At 55.4% G+C, this 24,504-nt stretch overlaps 1 protein-coding gene across 3 annotated transcripts in view; it reads left to right on the top strand.

Moving 5' to 3' along the window:
- The window catches only part of SEPTIN5 (septin 5), a 64,461-nt gene extending 40,246 nt beyond the window's left edge, over positions 1-24,215 (top strand). For 2 of the 3 annotated variants that reach the window (XM_074972865.1, XM_074972867.1), the window contains exons 3-12: positions 9,568-9,664; positions 10,642-10,728; positions 11,343-11,466; positions 11,929-12,063; positions 12,893-13,010; positions 14,050-14,151; positions 14,899-14,995; positions 17,293-17,428; positions 19,597-19,699; positions 20,667-24,215. In XM_074972865.1, the coding sequence (XP_074828966.1) occupies positions 9,568-9,664; positions 10,642-10,728; positions 11,343-11,466; positions 11,929-12,063; positions 12,893-13,010; positions 14,050-14,151; positions 14,899-14,995; positions 17,293-17,428; positions 19,597-19,699; positions 20,667-20,723 (1,056 nt within the window). In that variant the 3' untranslated portion in view covers positions 20,724-24,215. Of the gene's footprint in view, positions 1-1,957; positions 2,079-9,567; positions 9,665-10,641; positions 10,729-11,342; positions 11,467-11,928; positions 12,064-12,892; positions 13,011-14,049; positions 14,152-14,898; positions 14,996-17,292; positions 17,429-19,596; positions 19,700-20,666 lie in introns of those variants that run through there. The other variant, XM_074972866.1, reaches the window with a different exon arrangement.
- Positions 24,216-24,504: the final 289 nt, after the last annotated feature.

The raw sequence follows: 24,504 nt of genomic DNA on the forward strand, positions 1-24,504 counted from the left end.
CTAAAACCCACTTCATCAGATGCATGGAGTAGAAAATACAGTAGGAGGATGTATTATACAGTACATGAAAAGATGGGAGTCGCCTCACCAATTCATCTCCAGAAATAAGGCTCCATCAGAGGGAAGGATGGGAAACCAGGCATGAAATATTTGGGCTATTTCAGACCAATGTTGGCTGGACACATTTTTCCCTCCTTTTCCAGGTTCATCCGTCTGGGTCAGGTTGATAGGACTCTCAGTCAGTTTCCCAGGGCTTGCAGGGTGTCCAGCCTGATTCCTCTTGCTTCCTCCTCTGCCTGTGTTTCTGTATGATATGAGGCCTCTGAGAGCATGTTCTCCAACTCCTCCCTGCTCTGATATTTACCCCCGAGGTGTAAAGCCATTGGCTGCTCTGTGGAGGACCCTCAGAGACACAGCGCAGTAGAACTTAGAGCAACCAGGGCTCCCACTAATAGCGGTGTACAGAGCACACAGGCGGGCCCCGGGATTGCAAGTGCTTATGTGACAGTTGCCATCTGGGCTGACGCGCTGGGGTTTGAACTGGGGACCTCCACAGCTAAAAGCATGAGCTGAAACAAGCTTGAGCTAAAGAGTCAAGGCCCTGGAGCCAGTCGTATCCCTCTGTGTATTGGCATCGAGGGGGACTTGTAACATGCAGTCCCCAGTGGGGTACACAGAGAATATTCAGGGAGAGCCTTACCGATCAATGATCCACAGACGAGAACTGGGGCGTAACAGGCCCAACTAGAGGGTGTGACCTGGGAGAAGGGGGACTGACAAGGAACTTTCTTCTGTGTGCCCAGCCTGGAACGCACTCAGAGCCCATGGCGTTGAGCGTGGTACAAAAAGTTAGAGGTGTCCCGTCCTCCCCCCTCCCCGCACCACCAGTGTTGTCATCTCTTGCGATTGTATCTCAAATCTCGTGATGGTTGATGTATTTCTTAAAGTTCCAGATCCTGGAGTCATGTGATTCCACGGGAATCTCAGCATTCATTTTTTTAAAAAGTAAGTTTCTACCCATTGTGGTTGCAGAGGAGAGCCTGAAAACATGGCCCAATTGCCCTTGGAAGGTTTCCAACCCAGACCATAAATAAAAACACCCCCCATGTGGATTATTTTAAAAAAAACAAGCAAAAACCCTGCATTGTTGTTAAGCCAATTTCTTGGTTTTTAAACTAATCTGATGTTGGGGGAGGGGACTAACACACACGATTTTGGAATGATTGGGTTTGGCAATGCTGTTTCCTGTGTGTGTCCCCTGTCCCATCCCCCCCCCCCACTTTTTTGTACCTCCATCCAAACTTAAGTAACCTCCCTAGGGTCCAGCAAAGGTCATTTGCCCAATAGAGGTGGGTCCGTAACTAAAGGTCAAACAAATTTGTGCTCGTGCCCACAGATGGGCCTGCACTGCATCTAGGCAAATCCGGAGGCGTTTGGATCTGGGGTGTGGTCTGAACCCACATCTCCTGGAAGCTTTGTGGACCCTTGAAACGTTCAGCCACAGGATTGCCTCTCGTTGGGGGTGCTCGGGACACGTTGCACCTTTGCTCAGCTCCACCAGTCAGCGTATGTAAGGAAAACACCAAATTTAAGAGTCCGGTTGAAAAACTGGATTTGGTTTCCGGGCTGGGGCTGTGTCCTGTTTGCTTAAAGTGCCCTGCTGGGCCATCCTCCCATGAACGAAATTGGCCTGGGCTATTGTGAGCTTCCCCCCCCACAGTCGCTGTCACTTTGGTCCTATTCTTGTTCGCACGCTCCTCCCGCAGGCCAGGCAGCCTCAGCACCACAGGAAATGGCTGTCGTGGGAGCGCTCGCCTTGGCAGAGGGACCGAGCTGTGCGTGTGTGTGTGTGTGTGTGCGTGCGTGCATGCGCGCAGGCGGGGGGGTGGCTGCCTTATGGATTTATTCAAGGCTGGGAGTGAACACATGGGTGGCTGTTGTTGGGTTTCTTTGGCCCGGGGCGGCTTTCAGACTCGCCTGCCGGGGTTATGGATTCAATCGTTATTCAGGAGCGATTAGTGGAGCGGCTGCTTTCTCCCCGGACGCAGGCCCAGAGAAGCCACCTGGTCAAGCTGAAGGTACAGGGTGTATTTATAGCTGGGGGGGGGGGGGGGAATGCTGCCCGAGGAAAAGGGTTTAACCGCAGAAGGGACCTCTGAAGGCAGAGGAGCGGAAAGACGCTGGGAAGGGGAAGAGCCAGGAAGCAGACAGCGGGACTGGGTTGGGCGTGAGGGGCTGCAGGGAGGTGTCAGACAGCTGGGAGACACATGGCAGAGCAGTGTTGTTTCATGCAGTGACTCCCCTCCGCTCCCATCTGAGTAGGGCAAGGGAGGGACACTGGGTGGGTGTGTACATGTACACACTGCCTGATTTGTGTTACCATGTTAACGCTGCATTTCACTAACCAGGTTTTTTTTTTTTTTCCCTGCTGTTCCGGGCTGGTGACCGTGTCTCAAGTTCACCCACACACTGTCCTGCTAGGCTTGGCCTGGGAAGGGGGCGAGAGGGGAGCAGGCCGTGGGAGCTGTGGTTTTTGATCCAGGCAGTTGCTTTTGCCTCTTGTCTGCTCAGGTTTCTGAAAAGGGAAGGGGAGTACAGGTCCGTTGCTGTACGCTCACTGCCCTGGCAGAGATGTGGTGTCACATATGCCCTATACAGAGCAGAGTGGCTGCCCTGCGTTTATCTGGCCATCAGGAGGGGCACTGAGGAGCTGGCTGGGAACTGAGCCCTGACCCACGTGGTTGGAGCACTCTCCGCACCAGTCAGCGGCCAGGACAATGCGTACGGGGCAGCATCCGCTGCGAGCCGGGGTGCAGGCAGGGGGGCCGTCAACATCCTGGCTTGGGATGGATCATTTCCTGCCGTCTGCTGTTCTCGTGGCATCTGGCTGATTTTCACCATCACACAGCCTTTAACTACTCCCTAAGTCTAACTAAACCCACTGGGTCAAATTGATCCCTCGGGTAATCACTGGGTTAGTGATTCCATTGTGTGAAATGGCAGGTCGGCCTGTGTGGGGGGGTCAGTTGTAAAGGAGATGGGGAGAAGCCAGTGTGTGTGCGCATATCAAACTGCTCACGCAGCCCCTGTGGAGGCAACGTGCATTGTGCCACACACCTTAAATTCCAGTGTACATATGTAGACAGCCCCTGGCCGAGTGGCACAGCAGTACGAGGGATTTCTTCCCTTTGCCAGACATGCAAATGCCAGTGCTCCTAACAGAGGGGTAGGGTGTGAATTTAATAGATCTCAGCCTACAGGCTGCTGTCACCGTCTGTACCCTTTGTGCACCATAAGCCCTCGATAGGGCTGACTACGGAATATGCTGGGATCTCCCCAAGATACAATGTATCGCCGTGACCTTCGGCGAACTAGGCAGCGTGTCCCAAACTGGAGATTAGACCCCTTTGGTTTATAAACAGGGCCCCGAATGTCGGTGACGCCTCCGCTTTCACTCTGGCTGGCTTTAGCTGTTGCCTGTGGGGCACAGAATCATAGAAGATCAGGGTGGGAAGGGACCTCAGGAGGTCATCTAGTCCAACCCCCTGCTCAAAGCAGGACCAATCCCCAACTAAATCATCCCAGCCAGGGCTTCGTCAAGCCGGGTCTTAAAAACCTCTAAGGATGGAGACTCCACCACCTCCCTAGGTAACCCATTCTAGTGCTTCACCACCCTCCTAGCGAAATAGTGTTTCCTAATATCCAACCTAAACCTCCCCCACTGCAACTTGAGACCATTGCTCCTTGTTCTGTCATCTGCCACCACTGAGAACAGCCTAGCTCCATTCTCTTTGGAAGCCCCCTTCAGGTAGTTGAAGGCTGCTATCAAATTTCCCCCTCACTCTTCTCTTGTGCAGACTAAATTAGCCCTGTTCCCTCAGCCCCTCCTCATAAATCATGTGCCCCAGCTCCCTAATCATTTTCTTTGCCCTCCTCTGGACTCTCTGTAATTTGTCCACCTTCTTTCTGTAATGGGGGGGGCCTGAAACTGGACGCAGTACTCCAGATGTGGCCACACCAGTGCCAAATAGAGGGGAATAATCACTTCCCTCAATCTGCTGGCAACGCTCCTACTAATGCAGCCCAATATGCCGTTAGCCTTCTTGGCAACAAGGGCACACTGTTGACTCATATCCAGCTTCTCATCCACTGTAATCCCCAGGTCCCTTCCTGCAGAACTGCTGCTTAGCCAGTCGGTCCCCAGCCTGTAGCAGTGCGTGGGATTCTTTTGTCCTAAGTGCAGGACTCTGCACTCGTCCTTGTTGAACCTCATCAGATTTCTTTTGGCCCCATCCTCCAATTTGTCTAGGTCACTCTGGACCTTATCCCTATCCTCCAGCATATCTACCTCTCCCCCCAGCATAGTGTCATCCACGAACTTGCTGAGGTTGCAATCCATCCCATCATCCAGATCATTAGTGAAGATGTTGAACAAAACCGGCCACAGGACCGATACCTGGGGCACGCCGCTTGATACCGGCTGCCAACTAGACATCGAGCTGTTGATCGCTACCCGCTGAGCCTGACGATCTAGCCAGCTTTCTATTGACCGTATAGTCCATTAATCCAATCCATACTTTTTAAACTTGCTGGCAAGAATACTGTGGGAGAATGTATCAAAAGCTTCACTAAAGTCAAGATATATCACGTCCACTGCTTTCCCCTCATCCACAGAGCCCGTTATCTCATCATAGAAGGCAATCAGGTTGGTCAGGCATGACTTGCCCTTGGTGAATCCATGTTGACTGGTCCTGATCGCTTTCCTCTCCTCCAAGTGTCAGGGTCACTCCTCCAGGGCTGTGTGACATCCTGAGGCCTTCATGCGGGTGTGAGGCTGACCCTAAAGGACACACACGCAAAGGAGACAGCAGGGCTCTGCCTGGAAGGATGTGGCTGTGGCTGACCTATCTCTGTGCAAGCCTGGCTTCCTGCCCGCTGCTGCTGTTTTATTTGGGGCCAGTGGGGCTCCTTTAGGCATCTGGGTGTCGTGGGCTGTGTTAGGTGAGGCTTGGCCAAGCCCCATATTAGGACTGTGCAGGGAGAGAGGGAGCTTTTGCAGTGTCACCCATCCCTGAGGTCCAAGCCCCCAACCTGCTGGACGGCAGGATTTTACTTCTACTCCCGATCCACAGATGCGAAAGACACCTGCCCTCCTTCACCAGCTGTGCTCAGACGTCATGGAGCCCACCATTCCCCCTAACACGGAGTCCCCTGCTCTCCCCAGGCGGATGACCCCAGAGCGTCAGTGTTGGAATATGTCTATTACCACAGCATCCCTTTGAGCGTAAAAGGCACCAACAAACAATGAAACCTAATAAACATGTTGGATTTATCGTATGACTAGGGCACCACCCACCTCTAGGCCTCGTGAGCTTTCTTGATTGACTACATCATCCCCTCTCTGCGGTGCGGATGTAGGACTCGGGTAGCTGACTTAGAAGCCATATTTGCCCTCCATTGAGCCCAATGCGCCACAGGAGTGTTACACCCAGCAGGAATCTGACCTGTTGTTCAGTGCCTGTAACACGGCATCGGGTGGGCCCGTGTGCAGCTAGTCGGTCCATGCTGAGAGAGATATTCTGGGCTAAATTCTGCCCTCAGACAAGCATACGCAGCCCCCACTGAAGTGGGTGGGAAATGTGCACACGTGTTTCTGGGCAGCCGCTGATCCATGGTATGTGTCCCATGATAGACTGCTTCGACCTGGCCTTGTTCGCGCTGAACTTCTCTGTCTGGGACCACAGTGGGGCGGGGTAGGCAAGCTACGTTAATATGAAAACACTAAATAGATCAAAGTATTTAAAAGACCAAAGTGCCTTCCTCAAGGGAAGGGAGGAAGCCCCATTAGAGCAATGAGGATCTCTTTCCCCCCCCTTTTCCTCTGGGGGAAACCGCTTCTGCAGCCACCTCCCCACACGTACACTTTGGAGCGTGTGCACTCAGCCAGGCTCCCAGTGCAAGAGGGCCAGCTGGGATTCCCTTCGGCACTTGACAAAGCTATCCCTGAATTGGTCAGAGGAGTCACTGGGGAGCAATGGGAGGGTTTCCCCTTCCCGGAGACTGAGCTGCCTTTGCATTAGCCATTCTAGACCAGGGTTAAAATACAACGAAACTGGAAGGGGAGCTCTCCTATCCATCAAGCAGCCCCAGCCGTGGGGAGGGGACCTCTCACCCTAGCCCTTGACTAGGGATGAAACGATCATTTTCAAAACGCTGAAGGGAAGGCATTGTGTCGGTGAGTGAGCTATTGATTAAAGGCAGCAGTCTGGGCCCAGTAGGATCTGTCCATATGAAATGGAGCAGCCAGTCTCCTCTGAGGTGTACATAGAAGGAAGTAACTAGCATTACAATAGGTCTAATCTCTCCAGCTTGGCCTGAGTAGCTACCGGAGAGGCAATAGGTCAAACTCACCCAGTTCTGATTTCATTGAAGTTAGCGGAGTGACGCCAGGGCTCGGTTTGGCCCATCTCTCCATTGTCAGAGGCGGAGTTACCTCATCTGGTGGATTTTTTTTAAAGAATAAACGATATGGGACGGGAGTTCTTACTGCACCGTTCCTGTTCCTAAGGTCCTCCAAGATAGGAGCTGGTGATTAACTGCTTCCAAAGACCATTCAGAATGACCCACATCTCCCTCCTGGACCAAACTCAAAGCGCGTCTGTGTGAAAAGGGCCTAGCAAAGGGTGCTGGCTGTTTAAGTCCATCTTGATTTACCACTGAACAATACCTAGGGCCTCCTGGGTTATTGACCGTTGTATTTTTGATTGCAAGCCAAGCAGCCAGAAAGCAGAAGAGCTCTGGCACATAACACACACCCAATAGAGGGGATCCCTTTTCTTAGTCTCCCGATTCCCTCTTGCAAACTGACACTGACCTTTTCTTACCCTTCTTAGCATGCGTCTCATCTGCCCTTTGCAAAGCACGCCGGGGCGTAGCTGCGGCATGTTCCCCAGGCAGCTCTCCCGGCAAGATCCAAGGGAGTTGGGTGCATGGAGAGGTTAAAATTCCCATCGTAGTAATGAAGCCTGACGTTGCCCGGCAAGCCTCAGATCCGTGCCCTCCTTTCCAGTCAGAGGAACCCAGTGACAGACCTGGAGCCTCTGTCACTTTTTATCAAGAGAGTTTTCTCCTTCGCTGCTGCTGCTTCCTGGGCCTGTGGTTTGGGATGTCAAAACCTTTTAGCTCAGTCAGCTAAACGCTTGCCTGGGAGGAACACTAGGGGTGCCGGTTCTAATCCCACTCCTGACTTCACTCTGATTTCATGTGTTCATTGTCCTCCTGCGTCTATATTAACTAAGGATGGGAAGGAAGCAGAGGGGATCAATGCTGAAATGTAGTGTAGAGTCAAGCCCAGGAGACTGGGATTGGAGCCTCTGGCCACGCCACTTGTCAGGGTTAGAGTGATAAAAATGTCACGGGTCTGGCAACCCCATTGGGAGACTCGCCCCAGTGACACAATGCACATGATTTGGGGGGGGGGGGTTTGCCTCAAATATTTGCTTTGGTGCAAGCAGCTTCTCCAGGCACTGTGCAGCTGGGGCCGAAGAAGAGAAAAGATGAGGACCAGGATACATCCTCAGCTGGGGTGAACTGGCCCAACTTTCCAGGCAGTAGGCAACCAGGGAGGGGGCAGTGTCCAAACCCATGGATGGAAGCACTGATGCCAGTGCCGGGTTGAAGCTGCGAAAGGCTCTTGGCTGTGCGGGTCTGTGTGGGTGGCGTGAATCCTGGTGACGGGTTTGTTTTTAAGCCAGCCGCGGTGGGTTTGAAACACAGAATTTGGGATGCATCCAGCCCAGGTGGTCGATGAATTGCCACGTGGCTCATATTTGGACATGTAAGACGGGAGCATGTTTGCCAGGTCCTTGCTCACCTGCCTCACTTGCCTGCCCCCCCTCTCTAGGGGCTGTGGGGGACAGGAATATGCATGCAGCGTTGCAGCGAGCAGGGAGGCAGATTTTGCAGCTGGGCTGTAGGGATCCGGGACTGATGACTGAGCAGACTTGGCTGAGAGAAGGACTCCTCTGTGTAGCAACTGCGGTGTGCAGCCAACAGTTCTTCCCAAGATACATGAGCTATGACTGCTGTATTCATGGGCTTTTGCTGAGCTGAGCTAGAATTTGTGGCATGATAGATACCCGAACTGGCTCTTCCCCCAGGCCCCAGAAAGCCGCCTGTCACATCTTGAAGCCAGCATTAACCCCTCGGGTGGGGATGGGAGCGCTGGAGTTAGCTCTTCTTGGGTCATGCATGCTGTGAGAGCTCTGGGAAATAATCGGCCTGTGCTAAAGGAGAGCTGCCTGCCTCACTTGATGAGATCCCACAAACTTTCCTTTAATCCGCCCTGGGTTTTATCCCTTTATGGGACTGTGTGTTGCAGAGGCATGTGGCGTGTCTCTGTAGGTGTCTCATGCACGCAGCATGTCACATGCAGGACTGTTTTGCATGTAGAGTGTGTTTACTTCCTCTATGCAGCATTTGTCCCATTTTGTTCCAGCAGGCGTTTATGAAGTGTGCCTGACTGCAGTATACGGTGTGTGCGTATGTAGCGTACAGCCGTGTATTTTCGTGCGGTGCGTGTGCAGGTACACAGCAGGTGTTGCGTGCAGGCAGGGTGGTGTCCCCATGCTTGCAGTATGATCGCCCAGGTTACATGCAGTAACACGAGTGCCCTGTAAAAGAGAGATGTCCGTATCAATGTAAGTAGTTGGTGAATAGGTAAGGTGCTCACAAATGGTTCTGGGTTTCGTAGGACCAATAAAACTTCTTGCTGTGCACTGCCAATGGCTGCTTTTGTGCAGCTCTTAGATGCAGCTAGAATGACCTGCCTGCAGTATCGTCCAGCGCGTGCACTTCCGACCAGGGGGAAGTGCATGCGTGTTGCACACTTGTATTCCTGCATGGGAGAGGTCAACGCAGGTTTGCGCTGAGCTCCAGTGATGGAAAGGAACGGGGAGGCCCAAAGCGCTTTATTATCCCTTGGATGAAAGCGCCTGTACCAGGGCAACGCCAGAGATGTTCTCTGCTATTTTGCCTTCTCCATTTCACTCTGCAGCCTCCTGAAACTTGACTCTCTTTTGAAATAAGCAGCTCGAGATAGGCCCGAATGCAAGAGAGAAAACCCCGAGAGAGCCAGCCAAAGGCAGTCCCTCGTGCCCTTGTTGTTACACAGCACTAGAGTCTTGGCAGCACTGGCCATGTTAATTACACAGGCTTGTCCGTCGCAAAATGTACATTTTCCCCTTTCTTTGGACAGACAAAGGAATATCAGCCCTGCAGCCTGGGCTGCAGGGGACCTGGAGAAAAACCCACACTTGGTATCTGTGCTGGCAGGTTTGTCTGTTGCTGTGCCGGTCAGGAGGAGGAGAAGGGCTTGGGAAGCTTATGGAAAGATAGAACGCCCGCCTCTGCTCTTGCAGTTGGGGATGGGGGAGGCTGTCTCTCTGGAGGTCTCCCACATGCTGATGGGAGCCTGCCAGGGCTCCAGCCCTTCCGCAGTCATGTGAGAATGGCCTGGATGGCTGGCAAAGCAGCCTGTGAGCTGTCCCTGTCTGCCTCCTTCCTCAGGACCATGAGAAGCAGTATGTGGGATTCGCCACCCTGCCTAACCAGGTGCACCGGAAATCCGTGAAGAAGGGCTTCGACTTCACCTTGATGGTCGCCGGTGAGATTTCCCTGCCACCCCAGTGGGTTCCCTGGGAGCCTTGCTGCCTGCCTCCCTGGATAAGGCCCAGTTGCTGCTGAGCGTAGTGTTGGGAGGACATCCTTTGGGTCCCAAGGAGCTAGTGCTCTCCCAGTACAGAGCCGTACGGGGCAAGCACCCACTGAAATGACCACGGCTGCTGGGGGAGTGGGGAGCTGCTCAGCGCGAACAGGGAGGTGGCTCAAGCCCCAAGCTGGTGCCCTGCCCTGGAGATACTGAAGCCATTTCCAGGCCTGCCAAACCGCTGGGTGAAGCCCAAGTGGCACTGATGTCCATGAGAGTGTTGCTAATGATTTCAGTGGGTCAGGGTTTCATCTTCTTTGTTGAGCCCAAATGTCTCCTTTCACCCTCTGCTTAATCAGAACCGATCCGCAGACGCCCACTAAAGAAACCCAGGAGCACAGCCATGAGCTGGCTGAGCCAGGTGCTCTCTGGTGATTGCCCGATCAGGTCCTGGGGCTATGGGGCAGAGGCCTGTGCCCACACCTGCCCACCAGCCCTCTTCCCCAGAGACTCCAGCATCGGCTGGATCTTTCCCAGGTTCTGCTTTCTAGTTTCCCAGACAAGCATTCTTTGACTCCTCAGCCCTGCTCCACCCCAGTCTGCCAGTCGGACACTTACTCTGGAGGAAGGGCTCTTCCGGCTCCTCCTTTAGCCCCCCGAGCTGAGTGAGCCTGTCCCTCCGCCAGCCGAAGGCGTGACTGCAGGTAGCAGAAACAGGGCTGGCTAGGAGTCTAGGCAGAGAACAGGGAGGAGCTAGGCTCTCCCATTTATACAGAGTCAGAGGGATCTCGCTGGGGATGTGCCCGCCAGTGTGCTGCCCCCGAAAGGGTTGTCTCTCGCTTGCTTTGGCTCGGGAGGCAGCATGGAAAGCCTTGCTCCAGGATTTCTTTGTAATCTGGGTGCTGGGTTGTGTTGCTTTTCTTTGTGTCCATTAGGAGAGTCGGGCCTGGGGAAATCCACCTTGGTGAACAGCCTGTTCCTGACCGATCTTTACAAAGACAGGAAGCTTCTCAATGCCGAGGGTAAGTGCAGCACAAGGGGGATGTGTGGGGCAGGTTGTTTCCACAGGGACTAAACTGGTTCTCTTTTCAAATACAGCACTTGGAGTCCTCACATTAGCCACAGCACAAAGCACCCCACATTCCTCACTGCCCCTTAGCTGCCCCTTTCTCCCCAGCGAACCATACAGCCTCTAGTACTAGAGCAAGAAAAGTCTGGGGCAGGGATTTCCAAGCACTGGCGTTTTCTCTCCAAAGAAAAGATGCCGAGTGGCCTGCTACATGATGCACCACCTCCCCATACCAAGCCCTTGATGCATGATGGGAAATGTTGCCCAAGGCGGGCACCGGGCCTCTGTAGGCAAATGAAAGCAGGAAGCACCCAAAGTACAACTCCCATGAGGCACTGCGTTTCCCATTTCAGAATCAGATATTTTGGTTTTCTTACATTTTTGCCCCAAAAAAGACACTTTTCAGTGAAACACTCCCCTGCCCGTAGCAGTTCTGCCTGGGACGGTGCAGGGTAGTATTGTGGGAGTTGGCCTGATGCCGAAGACCTGTCCGTGTGCAGACCCAGCCTGGGGAGGGGGTCTCTCAGTGCTATCCACTGTTTTGAGTTCATTTATTTCTGTTTGAAGAGCGAATCAGCCAAACGGTGGAGATCCTGAAACACACTGTGGACATTGAGGAGAAGGGCGTCAAGCTGAAGCTGACGATAGTCGACACCCCAGGCTTTGGAGATGCTGTGAACAACACTGAGTGGTGAGGGCAGCTGGGCAGGGGCGCCGGAACGGAGGGGCCAGGGGTCCATGGCCCCATCACTTTTTACTGGCTGTAAGGGCGAGCAACTGGTGGGGGGAGAGACGGAGAGGAGTGAGCAGGGGGCGGGGTCTTGGGGGGGAAGAGGTGGGGCGGGGCCTGGGGGAAAGGGGCGGGGCCATGGTTCAGGCACTGGTGGCTCCCCCACACTTTTAGGGAACTTGCTCTGCTCTTGACCCTAAGGCAGCTGCCATTTCCCTCCCTCCTGGGCGATGGGAGCAGGGGGCGGGGGGTGCCACTCTCACGCGTTATAGAGAAATGGCCAAACTCAGCCCTTAGCACTGCCCAGGACAGGGACTTAGGCTGGGGGAGGGGACAGGGAGCTGGTGCTTCCTGTGCTGTATATCTCCGAGGCTGCCTCCTGTTAAAGGCAGGGTTTGGTGTGTGTTTTCATTGCTCCCCCAGCTGGAAGCCCATCACCGATTACATCGACCAGCAGTTCGAACAGTATTTCCGCGACGAGAGCGGACTGAACCGGAAGAACATCCAGGACAACCGAGTGCACTGCTGCCTCTACTTCGTCTCGCCCTTCGGGCACGGGTGAGGTGCTGCGCTCGCTGGGAGCCAGGCCCCTGCCCGGGGCCACGCCTCAGAGTGGCGCATGCAAGGGTCTCGCGCGCGGGCTCCTGCCGGTGTTAGCAGGAGTCATGAGAGCAAAACCCTGCCTTTCCTGCTTTCCTCCCCCCTCCGCTAGGGGGGCTTGTAGCACTTAGCACCGACATAGCAGCACTGCCCAGAAGGTGCTGTGTCCTTGTTAAACCGTTCATCTCCTTACGCTGGTGGGAGGAGCCTGTGCCCAAATGTTGCCCTCTTGTGGCAATGTGGGGGATTGCAGGTAATGAGTCCGAGTGGGATTTGGGGCTAGAGGCGCTAACTGATCGTCAGTCTGGCGGATCTGTGCCTGGTGCTGGACAGGGTGGGGGCAGAGAGAGCTTTAAGCTGCCTTTACACCTCCCAGTCCTGGTGCCAGCCTGTTCCCTGGCGTACATTAAGGGACCTTGCCCAGTGGGGATACCAAGGGAGCCGGATCTGATAGCTTCGTGCAAGGTAGCTGAACTGGGCCAAGGGTGGGGCCCCAGGCAGGGTTTATGCTGTAGGGGAGTATATACCTGTCTGGTGTCTTTCTGATTCGATAGGCTGAGCGGTTACGTTCAAGCCACCCCCCATGCCCTAACTGCACCAGCTGAGAACTCTCCCTGTGGCTTGTAACGTTGGCAACGCCATTGCCCCAGACCCCGAGACTGAGTTTCTCTAGCCCCCCCACTTACGGCTAAGAGGGTGTCTGGCCCGGTGGGTGAATTGGAGTGCCCCCTCCAGAGGAAAAGCAGGCGGGTGAGGTAACCCCGGCCACTCGCCCTCCCTGCTGCAGGCTCAGGCCAGTGGACGTCGAGTTCATGAAGGCTCTGCACGAGAAGGTGAACATCGTGCCCCTGATCGCCAAGGCCGACTGCCTGATCCCCAGTGAGATCCGGAAGCTAAAGGAGAGGGTGAGAGACGCTGCTGTCCGGCCAGAACATGTTGGCAGGGCTCGGGGCCGCATGGCTCCCCCAGTCCCAGGTTCTGCCTGAGCCCTGCTCGAAGGAGGCCGACAAAGCCCCTCCTGCTGGAGAGGTGATCAGTGGGGACAGCCAGCCAGGAGCGAGCAGACCCTGCCATCCCTGCTTTGTGTCAGGGATCGAGCGGAATGGCCCGACCCACGGCCCTGTCCCATTGCTCCCCATGTTTCATGGGGCCCATGCAAAATAACCCCTGTGGGGACCCATCCAGCTCCGTCCCCGCCTGTGGCTGGGTCCCCCACCCTGCCTGGTGCCCTGCCTACCAGAGATCCCTGCTCCTGCTGCAGAGTCACCGCTCGCCTCTGCGTGATGCTCTGTCACCTCTAGTGTCTCTGGCGTAGGGCCCGGGGAGCCAAGCTGCTGTAACTGTAGCTCCTGCCAGTGGGCGTCACCTGCTTCAGTGCCCCCCTTATTCCCCTCCCACACACAGGTGTGCCTAGGTCCCCTAGGGCTAAGCTGGTCTTGTTTAGAAGACAGTTCCTCTCCTTCGTTCTTTCCCATGTGTCACCGGGCAGAGGCGTCCCTGCCCTTGAATTCAACACAGACAACAACAAACTAGGGAGGTTTAGGTGGGTCATTTATCCAATCCCACAGCAGCTGCTGGCGATAGGGGAAATGGGTCCAAACCCTTCCCTCCCTGCCCATCTCCAGATGCCCCAGTCAGGAGCCAGCCCTGATGGGGCTTGGTTGGTTGGCTTCCCTGCTTTCATTACTTCTCCTCCTTGCCTTGGCCATCCCGGGAGCATGGCAATCTCAGGAGAGAGTCTGTTCTCCGGAGAGTGCTCTGCAGGGTTTGGAGAAGAGTCCACAATGCTGTGTGCTTTCCCCGCTGGTGTTCCCCTCCCTCGCCAGCGACCAGAGCAGAGAGGCTGCAGCGAGGGCGGCCGGGTGCAGGGGGTTGCACTCTCTGGTCCTGCTGACGGGCTCTCTGGTGCTGTCATTCCTTTTGCCTTGCCCTGCGGGGGAGCAGATCCGGGAAGAGATCGACAAGTTTGGGATTAAAGTTTACCAGTTCCCAGACTGCGACTCTGATGAAGATGAGGAATTCAAACAGCAAGACCGAGAGCTGAAGGTGAGGAAGGCCCTGGACCTCTTCTTCCAGTTCAGTGGTCTCATCAAATAATTGCTCCAGCAGTGGTTGCAGAGTCCCCAAGGCTGGTGTTTCCTGGGTGGCCAGGTGCCCTTCCCCCATCCCACCAGGAAGGATCCCCCAGTGTCAGCCAATCTGCATGTGTGATCCAGCAATGCCGCTGGCAGCTTCTCGCATCCCACTTGGTGGTGCGGCTCCTTCCGTGTCCCAGCGCTGAGCGTCGGTTTCGGAGTGACGCTCGTCGCCACGGAGCAGCGATTCTCGCCTGACGAGCTGTCGGGAATGCATCGTGGGGCAGGGCATGCGGGTGAAACGATGCGACTGCGCACAACTGGCCGGGGGCAGACAATGGCCCTCGAGCCACCGGGGAGGGCCAGGCCCCTTTCTGTTCCTGAGCTGGCTCGGGGCTGGCCTAGCAGAGAGTCCCTGAGCGTGGCATGCGCAGGGCAGCCTGGCCTGGTTAGGGGCAGTGTGAGCTGGCGTCCCGCTGACGGCCGCTCCGGAAAGGGGCAGCTTGTGCCCCTCCCTGGACGAGCTCCGTGTTCAGTGTCTGGAACAGGATGAGGTTCCTGCACGACTTTCCTGCCTGCACCCCCACCACTGGGCCAGAGAACACAGTCGCCCTGTGTGGGCATCATAACCCGAGCCCTCGGGGCTCCCATCTGGGCCATGCGTGACTCCCGCCAGCCCTGCCCGGGCTTCCTCATTCCTCGGCGGCTCTCGTTTCAGGAGAGCGCTCCCTTTGCCGTCATCGGCAGCAACACGGTGGTAGAGGCCAAAGGCCAGAGAGTGCGTGGGCGGCTGTACCCGTGGGGCATTGTGGAAGGTAGGCCGTGTTCCTGGGCGCCTGGCAGGGAAGCCAGGAGGAGGGGGTGAGGGCTTGCAGCTCTGAGGCAGAATTATGGCCGGTGGAGAGTCCGGCTCAGTGCTACGCTGGGGCTGCTGGGAGCTTCAGTGAAGGCCTGTGGCTTTGGAGCCCCGTGGTGGTAAGCAGGGCCGTCCCTACCCGTACGCAAACTACGCGGCTGCGTAGGGCACCAGGAAATGTGGGGCACCAGCTCCAGCTGCATCCAGCCCCAGCGGCCAGCCTGATGCCCCGGACGGATGCCCTGCTGCCTTCCTGCCCTGGCTGCTCCTGCCTCCCAAAGCCCCTGCAGTGGGGCTGCGTAGGGCACCACAGTCTCTAGGGACGGCCCTGGTGGTAAGTGCGTGTTGGCAGCAGGGCACGCTGAGGGCCCGTCTGTGCTGTATTCACCGGGTGTGACTGCAGCCCCTGTACACGTACCCGAGCTAGCGTTAATCTTGCCAGCCCAGGTCCTGGTAGCAGCAAAGCTGCAGCAGCATGGGCTTCAGCGGTGATTAGACGGTGTCCTCTCATGTTCTCTCCCCCCTGGTCTGCTTTTGGCCAGGCTGATGTTGGTGGCAGTGGCCTGTGAGCTGCTGTGTAGCCACGGGTTTCAGAGTAACAGCCGCGTTAGTCTGTATTCGCAAAAAGAAAAGGAGGACTGGTGGCACCTTAGAGACTAACCAATTTATTTGAGCATACGCTTTCGTGAGCTACAGCATCCGATGAAGTGAGCTGTAGCTCACGAAAGCTTATGCTCAAATAAATTGGTTAGTCTCTAAGGTGCCACAAATCCTCCTTTTCTTTTTGTGTAGCCACAGTACACCCACAATGGGGCGGGTTTGTTGCTTCGATGGGAAGAAACCGCGGTTTTAAACGAGAGCGATGCCGGCATTCTGCAAAGGCCGCTCCCAACCCCTAAGCCTCAGTGGCTCCAGCCGGGGGAGTCGGTGGTGCTCAGAGAGCCCTGCCAGCAGCGATATGTTCCAGTGGAGAAGAGTGCTGTGCCATGAACATTTCTTTAAGGGGCTGGGCTGCCTCACTTTGCCTGTAACTTTCTGTTCTCCCGGATTATAAAATCCCCTGGGCCCAGTGCCCTGGAAATGGGGGTGGTGACTGATCTGACTCTCCTCTGGCTTGTCGCGGCAGGGTGCGTGCGGGTATTGGATTGTACAGGCACTAGTGTGTTGTGCTAGGGCTGCTCAGGAACAGCCTGACGGCTCGGACCGGGCGGATGCATTGCAGCGTTTGGGTCTGGGAGGAAAAGCAGCTTGCGAAATCCGTGGTGTGACGTGGCCTGGCTGCTCTTGACTTTGCAAGCTAAAAAATAAAGGAAAGGAGGCAGGTCAGACTGGGGACCTGACCTCCCCTGGAACTGGCCCTTTTAACTGTGCAGGTACGCAGGGGAACAATTAACTGGAAAATCCTGAGCCAAGCCCACTGATGGCTGTTTCAGAAGAGGAGTAAAGCTGCTGTCTGCATGGCTATACAGGGGTGACACTTGTTAGATACACACAGACTGTGCCCATGCCTCAGTGCAGCCCTGGTGTGCCTGCCTCCCTGTGACTTCACCTCCCTGTTGTGTGTTCCTCCTCTTCAAAAGCAAGTGAGTCTGGGCCTAATCCAAAATCCATTGGGATCAATGGAAAGAAGTCCATTGACTTCAGTGGACTTTGGATCAGGCTCTAGATTTAGGATGAATTTAGACCCAGAGACCAGGCTCATAAAGCCCTTCGATTTGATTCTGATTAGTTTCCATTGCTAGCTGCAGTCTCAGAGACTGTGCCCGGTTTGATGAATACGATCCATACCCCTTAGAACCAGTGTCCCCAGTCGGAACCCGCCTGGCCCCAAGCCTCCGCCCACACAGTCTTCCTTCCCAAAGCCCAGGGAGCCAGGGGAGCTTAGCAGCCTGGCCTACAGGTGAGCAAATTCAGGCTCTTGTGACCAAGGGGAGAAGCAAGCTCTAGAGCAGAGGACCCTGTTGTTGGAAATGTTCTACCTCCAGCCCCTTCCCATTGAAACCAGGGTGGTGTTAGCTTGAGCCCAAGTGCCCTGATATCACACCAGCAGAGAGGCAGCCCCATGGGCATGTGTACCCAAGCAGCATGAAAGTGGGGTGCCGGGCAGGGTAGGAGATGGGCTAGTGGGGCGGTCTGGAGGGACCTTGCAGGAACAAGGGTTGGATGTGGCGAGGCTCTGAAGGGGCGATTGCTCATCCTTGCCCCCGGTCAGGTGTTGGGGTGAAAGCCGAGTGCTGTTTGTTGCTGCTCCCCCAGTGGAAAACCAGGCGCACTGTGATTTCGTGAAGCTGCGGAACATGCTGATCCGGACACACATGCACGACCTGAAGGACGTCACCTGTGATGTTCACTATGAGAACTATAGAGCTCAGTGCATCCAGCAGATGACGAGGTGGGTGCCCGTGGGCGGTGCTCTTCTCCTGTGCGTCCGGTGCCTCGGGCGGGGGAGCGCTCATCTGCTTCTTGTTGACGGGGCTCCGGGGTATTCCAAGTGCTGGGGGGGTACTCTCTGCAGAGAGAAGTTGCAGATGGCAGCCAGGTGTACTGAAAGGAGAAACAACTAGCCAACGTACCCCAATCGCAGTGTCTCTGAGAACCACCACAGGAGACCTCTGTGAAGCCTGGTCGCTGCCTGGACGCTCCCACCCTCAGCCCTGCGGTGTTGTGGGCACCGAGAGAGATGGTCCTAGCGCAGGAGCTCTTTTCAGTGGTAGGAAAAAATGGAGCTGGCCTAGTGACATTAACAGGGAATCAACTGTCCCCCTGGGGATTTGTCTGTGAATGGCACGTGTTGCCAGAGCAGCAGCCTGGAAAGGGGGGGGGTGGGGAGTTGGCAGCTCCCACGTCCTCGGCAGCTGTGGCCGTGTCTTAGGCATGACATCACCACTGAGATGCTGCTGTTTCTCTGGCAATGCATCTGTTGGAGCAATTAGCGATTACTGAGTCTTAACGAGTCACCAACAATTGCCCTGCCCTCTCATGGGTCACTGCACTCTGCTTCCCTGCAGTTTCAGCTGGAAGGGAGAGCTGGTCACAGAAATCTCTTAAAAATCCCCCCACCCCTGCAAATTTGAAATGTCGAATTTTAAAAATCTCTAGCACACTTCTGTTGTAGATTGTTACCTTCCCTTCCTATGCTCAGCTGTTGCCTAGTGTTGCTGTGTGCTCTCACGTTCCACCCCAGAAGTGGCTGTATTACACTGATGGGCAAGTAACGCTTGCACACTGGGTGTAAATATCTGTAAGTGTGCATGTGGATATATACATGTGATGTGTATGTGCGCACACAGCTGCATAGAATTAAATTTCTATGACAGACAAACCTATTCATTTTCATTGGAGGGAATTCAGAATCCCAAGAGAGCTAGGTATGGAACGATTAACTCTAGAGAGCTGAGAGAAGTGACTTGTTTGCCTAAATACTGTTTAGATACAGAATTTAGTAACCATTTAAAAGAAGATGATGAATAAATTACTTAACTAAACTAGGTTTCAGAGTAGCAGCCGTGTTAGTCTGTATCCGCAAAAAGAAAAGGAGGACTTGTGGCACCTTAGAGACTAACCAATTTATTTGAGCATAAGCTTTCGTGAGCTACAGTCACAGTATGCATCCGATGAAGTGAGCTGTAGCTCACGAAAGCTTATGCTCAAATAAATTGGTTAGTCTCTAAGGTGCCACAAGTACTCCTGTTCTTTTAACTAAAATAGTTACCTCCCTCCCTACATTTTTTTTGGTTCTAAATCCAACACCCCTGTGGTTTGCCTCCAGTTCTCATGTCTTTGCTGATTCTCTATACTTAAGTCCGAGGGAACTGGGATGTAATAGTTTCCTATGGAGCTGAACTCTAAGATAAATGTGCATTGAGTCAACAGGGCCATCAAGTGGTGAGAGGATGCAGTGACACCTTGGAATTCTCTAAGGGCTGCCTGTTGTTCCCCGAGGGTTCTTCACCACTTGAATGTAGTGCCCCGACTCTTGCTAGGATTCGTATAATTAAACTGGCTCCATGTTTTGGTCCTTCTGAAAAAGGTCTGTGAACATGGAACGGTTGCTTGACAAATGTTGATATTCGTGCCGACCTCTGTCTATGCGTGGGTGTATGTGTGCGTATATTTATCTCAAACAGTGAGAGAGACCTCAAGACCATGATTGGTAAATGCCTCTCATAAATTTGTCATCCGCACAGCTCGTGGCTTATTGGTTTGCTGATGTGGCCTTAGGGTAAGGTGGTCAGAGATGCCAGCTCTTTAAGGGATTGGGTTTACTCTCCGCAGTTGGTTTGTGGCTTTCCCCTCGAATAGCTGCCGCAGCCCGCTCTTCTGAAATCTCAAGTGTGATACGTACCTGTGTGTGAATGGATCCCACACATCCTTGCCATGCTCCCCCAAACTGCATCCAAGCGGCCTGGTGTCTGTGCCACTCCCCAGCTGGCTGGCCAGGCGCTTGGGGCTGTGATTGTGCCCTGGGGTGTTTGTGACAGGGCCTCGTTCCCTGCTGTGCAAACCCCAGCTTGCCTGGGACAGGAACAGACTGAATTTCTCCACTCTCTCCCCCCACAGTAAGCTGACTCAGGACAACAGGATAGAAAGCCCCATCCCTATCCTGCCCCTTCCGACGCCTGATGCTGAAACGGAGAAACTGATCAAAATGAAGGATGAAGAGGTGAGTACCCACTGCACGTTGCCCTCCTCAGCGATGAGCAGAGGGGCTGCCCCAGGCGAGGCTGTCCTGGGGTTCCCTGGTGCCCCCGTCCCTGCTCTGCTTTTCCTTCTGCTGCCCTCTGCACTCCCGAGCTCCCAGTCAGGAGGGCAGGGCCCGGAGGCTGTGTCCGTTTCGGTCAGTGGCGATGCCATCCTGTGAACTGCAGAGCAAGGCCCTGTTCAATGCCAGCAGCCATCAAGTTCGGAGAGGAGTTAGAGGGTGTCTCTCTGAAAGCCGCTTCATCCCTCCCAAGGCTGAGCAAAGCACCAGTCAGCTCTGCCAAGGTGGGCACCATTGGGTTCCAGAGTCAGAGGGTTTAAAGCCGGCAGGGACCACCCCTGCCATGGTCGCCCTGTGACCTGAAGCACCCAGAGTCAGTCGAGTGGGTGCGAGGACCAGGAGTGCACCAAGTGCAGGCTGGGACCACGCACGGTTCCCATGTACAGCCCGGCCAGGTCACGCTGTGCAGCTGCCAGGCCAGGGTGTAGCACAAGCTCCTTCCTGTGCCAGCCGCTGTGCTGAGTTAGTGGGGAAAGGGGCAGGAGCAGGACGTGGGGCAAAGGCGAGATCATGAGAAAGGGGGTGATAGAGGGCAGAGCCTCGGGCAGTGCAGTGCGTCAGGGTGAGCGCTATCCCGCCCACCTGCCCTCTCCACCTTGCGGGGGTGAGCACCATCTCCCATCCTGCCCTCGACGGTGGGGGCTCCTCCAAACCCCGGCTGCATGATCCTGAGCACCCTGTGAGCCGTCGCTAGCTAGCCCATGCAGACAGCGGAGTGACACGCACCGAGTGGGGCAGATGGGGGCCTAGAGCCCCACTCGCAAACATGCCGTCCCAGTAACGGGGCAAGCCCACCACCCCCTTAGAGCATCTCACTGGCCGGGGCGGAGCCGCGCTCTCTCTGACCTTCCCTCTCCCTCTCCTGCAGTTGCGGAGGATGCAGGAGATGCTGCAGAAGATGCAGCAGCAGATGCAGGACCAGTGAGAGCCAAGAGGATGGAGAGCAAAGGGAATCCCTGGCGACCTTCTGGGGCCCAGCTTGAGAAGTGGCCGTTGTAGGAAGAAGTTCCCCGTTGCGTAGAGACTTGTGGGCGAGAGCTGTGCCCCCCCACCCCCTAATTTATTAGCAGTGACACTGGCTTTCCTGTCAGCTGGAGTGTGGAAGAGGCTCTTCACTTAGCAATTTACTGGTGTGTTTTTCTTTTGTTCCTTTTAAGCCTGGGAAGTGTCTAAGGCATTTTTAGAACCGTTCCAACTTCCAAATGTACTCAGCCCTGGCCAGGGAACGCGCCTCTGTTCAAAGTCACGGTTTCTATGGCGTATGAGCTTGAAGACTCTGTGTAAATGCACATAAATGTTTACTCCCAACCAAGGTGCTGGGACCCTCCCCCCCCCACCCCCCCGGGCCAGGGTGGGCACCTAGAAGGACAAATGTTCCCTCTGCACCAACAGCTCATGAGTTGGACCCAGCCAGCCATCCCTCCCCCACTGGAGGATTCCAGGCCACCCCCCTGCTCTGCATGGGAGAGCAGTGGGCTGGGGAGGGGGGTGCGGGGTGGAGTTGATCAGGGGACACTGGCCTGCGGGGGTATTTTTAAGGTGCCTGAACATTCCTGTCTAATTTTCCTGTTGAGAAACTCCAGGATCTTTTGCACTGAGAGGGGAGAGATCAGCCCCACCCACTAGGTTAGAAGATACCAGCTTCCCCTGCCCTCATTTGGAGCAGTGTTTCTTGACGGCCGGTCCCTGGCCTGGCGCCGGTCCCTCAGATCTCCTTGACACAGCTTAGGAAGGCAGGGAGCTGGTCCCTGGAATCAAAAACGTTGAGAAACTCTGGTTTGGAGCATAGGGGTGAGGATGCGGCACTTGGTGCTGGGAGATCCCGGCTTGCAGACACAAGGAATACAGGAGCAGCCCATGAGGTGCCAGCATCTTCCCAGCCAGCCCTGCCCCTGCTGTGGCCAAACCATACTGTGGATTTGAGTCCCTGGCAGAACTAGGGAGCAGTTAGCAGGAAGCTTGGTGGCTTTTCCTTCGCTTCCTGCTTTCCACCCCAGAGAGGTGAGGGAAGGGGTATCCCTGGTGTAGCCCCCGCCATCCAGCCTGTGCATAGCCCTTGGGCTCACTGGGAAAGGTGACACGCCAGCCAAAGGGACCAAAGAGCTGAGGGCAGTGTCCCAGTTTGTACCTGACCAGGGGAAGCCTCGGGGCAGGAGACAAACCCTAAATACAGAGCTTTCCTCATCCCTGAGCATTCGTAGCCTTGCTGGCCCCTGAGTCCGTCCTGCTGGGGAGGGAGGACATTTTCCTTTGCACCGTTCTCGCTGTGCACACGGGGGAGCTGAAAGACTTCTATCGGGGCAGAGGAGGCAAGGCAGGCCATGTACACGGCTGGCCTTATGGAAAATGGCACCCTTGGCTGCCCTTCCCTGCCCCACTCATGGCTGCACAGGGAGGAGTTTCTGAGCCTGGGGGCTCCCCTGACCGCCTAGCACGAGGACGGGAAGGGGAGACCCAGGGGCTGGCCCGCTGGCTCTGCAGGGGCAAGCCCGGCTGCCTGCACCTCCCCGCCTAGCTGGCAGCTCCAGGCGGTATCATCCGCCCCCGGCCCAGCTGGCCAAGGGCTTCAGCCCTGGGCTCGCCTGCATTCACTCCCATTCTGGCAGCCCAGGCCTGCCATCTTGTGGCACTTGGATGGCGCCTCCCTGGGCAGTCGCCCATGTCTCCCACCCGTAAGGCTGGCCCTGGCTGTGTAGGGAGCAGGTTGGTGCTGAATGGGTTGTGGGCAGCAAGGGAGCATTTGAGTCCCTGGGAGGAGGCTTAGTACAGCCCAGCTCCGCTGGCTATGCACTGCCCCCTCTCTTCCCTGTCACCCAGGACTCCACCCAGCAGCCTTTCTGGGCAGTAGCTTTAGGCATCCCCCGTTTCCCGCCCCTGGTCCTAGCCATGGGGACCTGCGTGGTTGAGTCCCAGCGCAGGGCAAGCGGGCAGGATCTGGTGGCAGAGATACGAGGGCTGTGTCTGCAGCAGCCGCTGTCCTGCTGTCATTTGCTGGGTTATTTTTAACCAAGCACAGTAAAGGAGCAACCAGCAGTGTGGCCTGTCTGATAGTAATGCCACTGGCCGGCCAGGGAAAATGGGCCCGGAGGCTAACTGGGTCTTCCCTTAGACTCCTTGGAGTGCTGGCAAGGAGCTGATTGCCTGATGCACATGGGGGTGGGTCCTTCTTGCCCAGCCCCTGGTTCCCGCTCTGAGTCCTGTGGGTGCCCATTTACCTGTGGCTTTGTGCTGTCCAGCTCTGACTCCTTGATGGCCGGCTCTTGGTGTGACACACGGCGTTGGCTGGGTCTGGTTAAGTGCCAGGGCTGCTTCTGCTAACAGTGTGTCATGCTGGCTTCTCTCAGCAGGGCCCTGGGGCCTGATCTCTTGTCCTGTTGGTGAGTTGCTGGGGCGGTGTCTGTTACTCACAGGCAAGCCTCTTTTGTCTTGGGTAGGTGTAGGAGAGACGGGACAGACCTCAGAAATAATGAGAGGCTAAGCTAACGAAGGGCAGCAATGCCTCTTGGACAGATGTCTAAGCTAGGCCAGGGCAAACTGAACCTCTCAGCTTAGAGGCTGGCTCATTTAAGAGGCCTCTTTTGCTGCCCCAATGAAGTGCAGAGTGGTGCAGTATGTCTGGGGCCCAAACTCAGGCCAGAAGAGCAATGTCACTATCTCCCCAGCTCCTTTGTCCTGTCCCGTCCCCTCTGTGCGAAGCACGTAAGAGATGGGCAATGCCATGCCAGGGTAGACTGAGGGGCCATTTACTCCTGTCTCCAGCACTGTCCAATGCCAGATGCTTAAAGGGAAAGTGTGAGCCGCCTCGCCATAATGCACTTGCTTGTGTGGTATTGTAGCCCGAGGGGGCAGCTTCTTCCAGGCCTGGGCTGGTGATCAGCTACTATCCTGACGCATGAGGATTGCTAACTTGTATCAGTTTTGTTCGTGCTAGTGTAACTGCAAATGCTGTTCCTGTTCATTGGAGTGTCTGTTCCCTTTTTGTAAAGCTTAATAAGTTCCTTGCTTCTGCATTATCCTGAGGCAGTGAATTCCACAGGTTAACAATCTGTTGCAGGTAAGGTGGTAACATTTCCAGACCAGCTAAGGGGGCCTCTGTGTCCAGCATGTTTTGGCCCAAGAAGGGGTAGAGGAGATCATCTTCCCTTTAGCATTAGATGACAGTTTGGTTGAGTGCAGCCTGCAGCTGTACTGGTGGTTGACTCCACAAGCAAGGCATTGAAGCAGGGCACTGCTGTGGGTCTGAGGCATTTGGCAGGACAGGGCACCGCAGCCAGAATTGCTGACTAAGACATCTGCCCCCTTTCCCGGCGAGGACATCTCCATCAACTCAGTGCAAACTTCTGCTAAATCAGGTAATGTTTCCCAGACCCATTCCACACAGAGCTGAACTCCTCAGCCATGGGCAGGGGTTGCGTGGCATCAGAGAGGGAAAAGCACCTTCTGCCAAGGCAGCTAGAGCTGCAACTTCTCCAGAGTGGGAAGTAGGACCACAGAGACCCACCAGCAAAGACAACACAGCAGGTTTCCTTCCTCTCGGGAGGCTGTGGGGAGGGTTGGCTGCCTGGAAAGACATTGGAAATGGAGGTGAGCCCCTGGAATGCTCTGGAGATCTGCCCTCTGTCTGCGTGTTCTCAGAGTGGAGTCTCCCCAGTTGAATTGAGCTGCCTTGTGACTGGTAGAGGCGTTCCTGGGTAAGCATGGCTGGC

Source organism: Natator depressus, chromosome 15 (assembly GCF_965152275.1).
Source record: "Natator depressus isolate rNatDep1 chromosome 15, rNatDep2.hap1, whole genome shotgun sequence".
Lineage (NCBI taxonomy): Eukaryota > Metazoa > Chordata > Testudines > Cheloniidae > Natator > Natator depressus.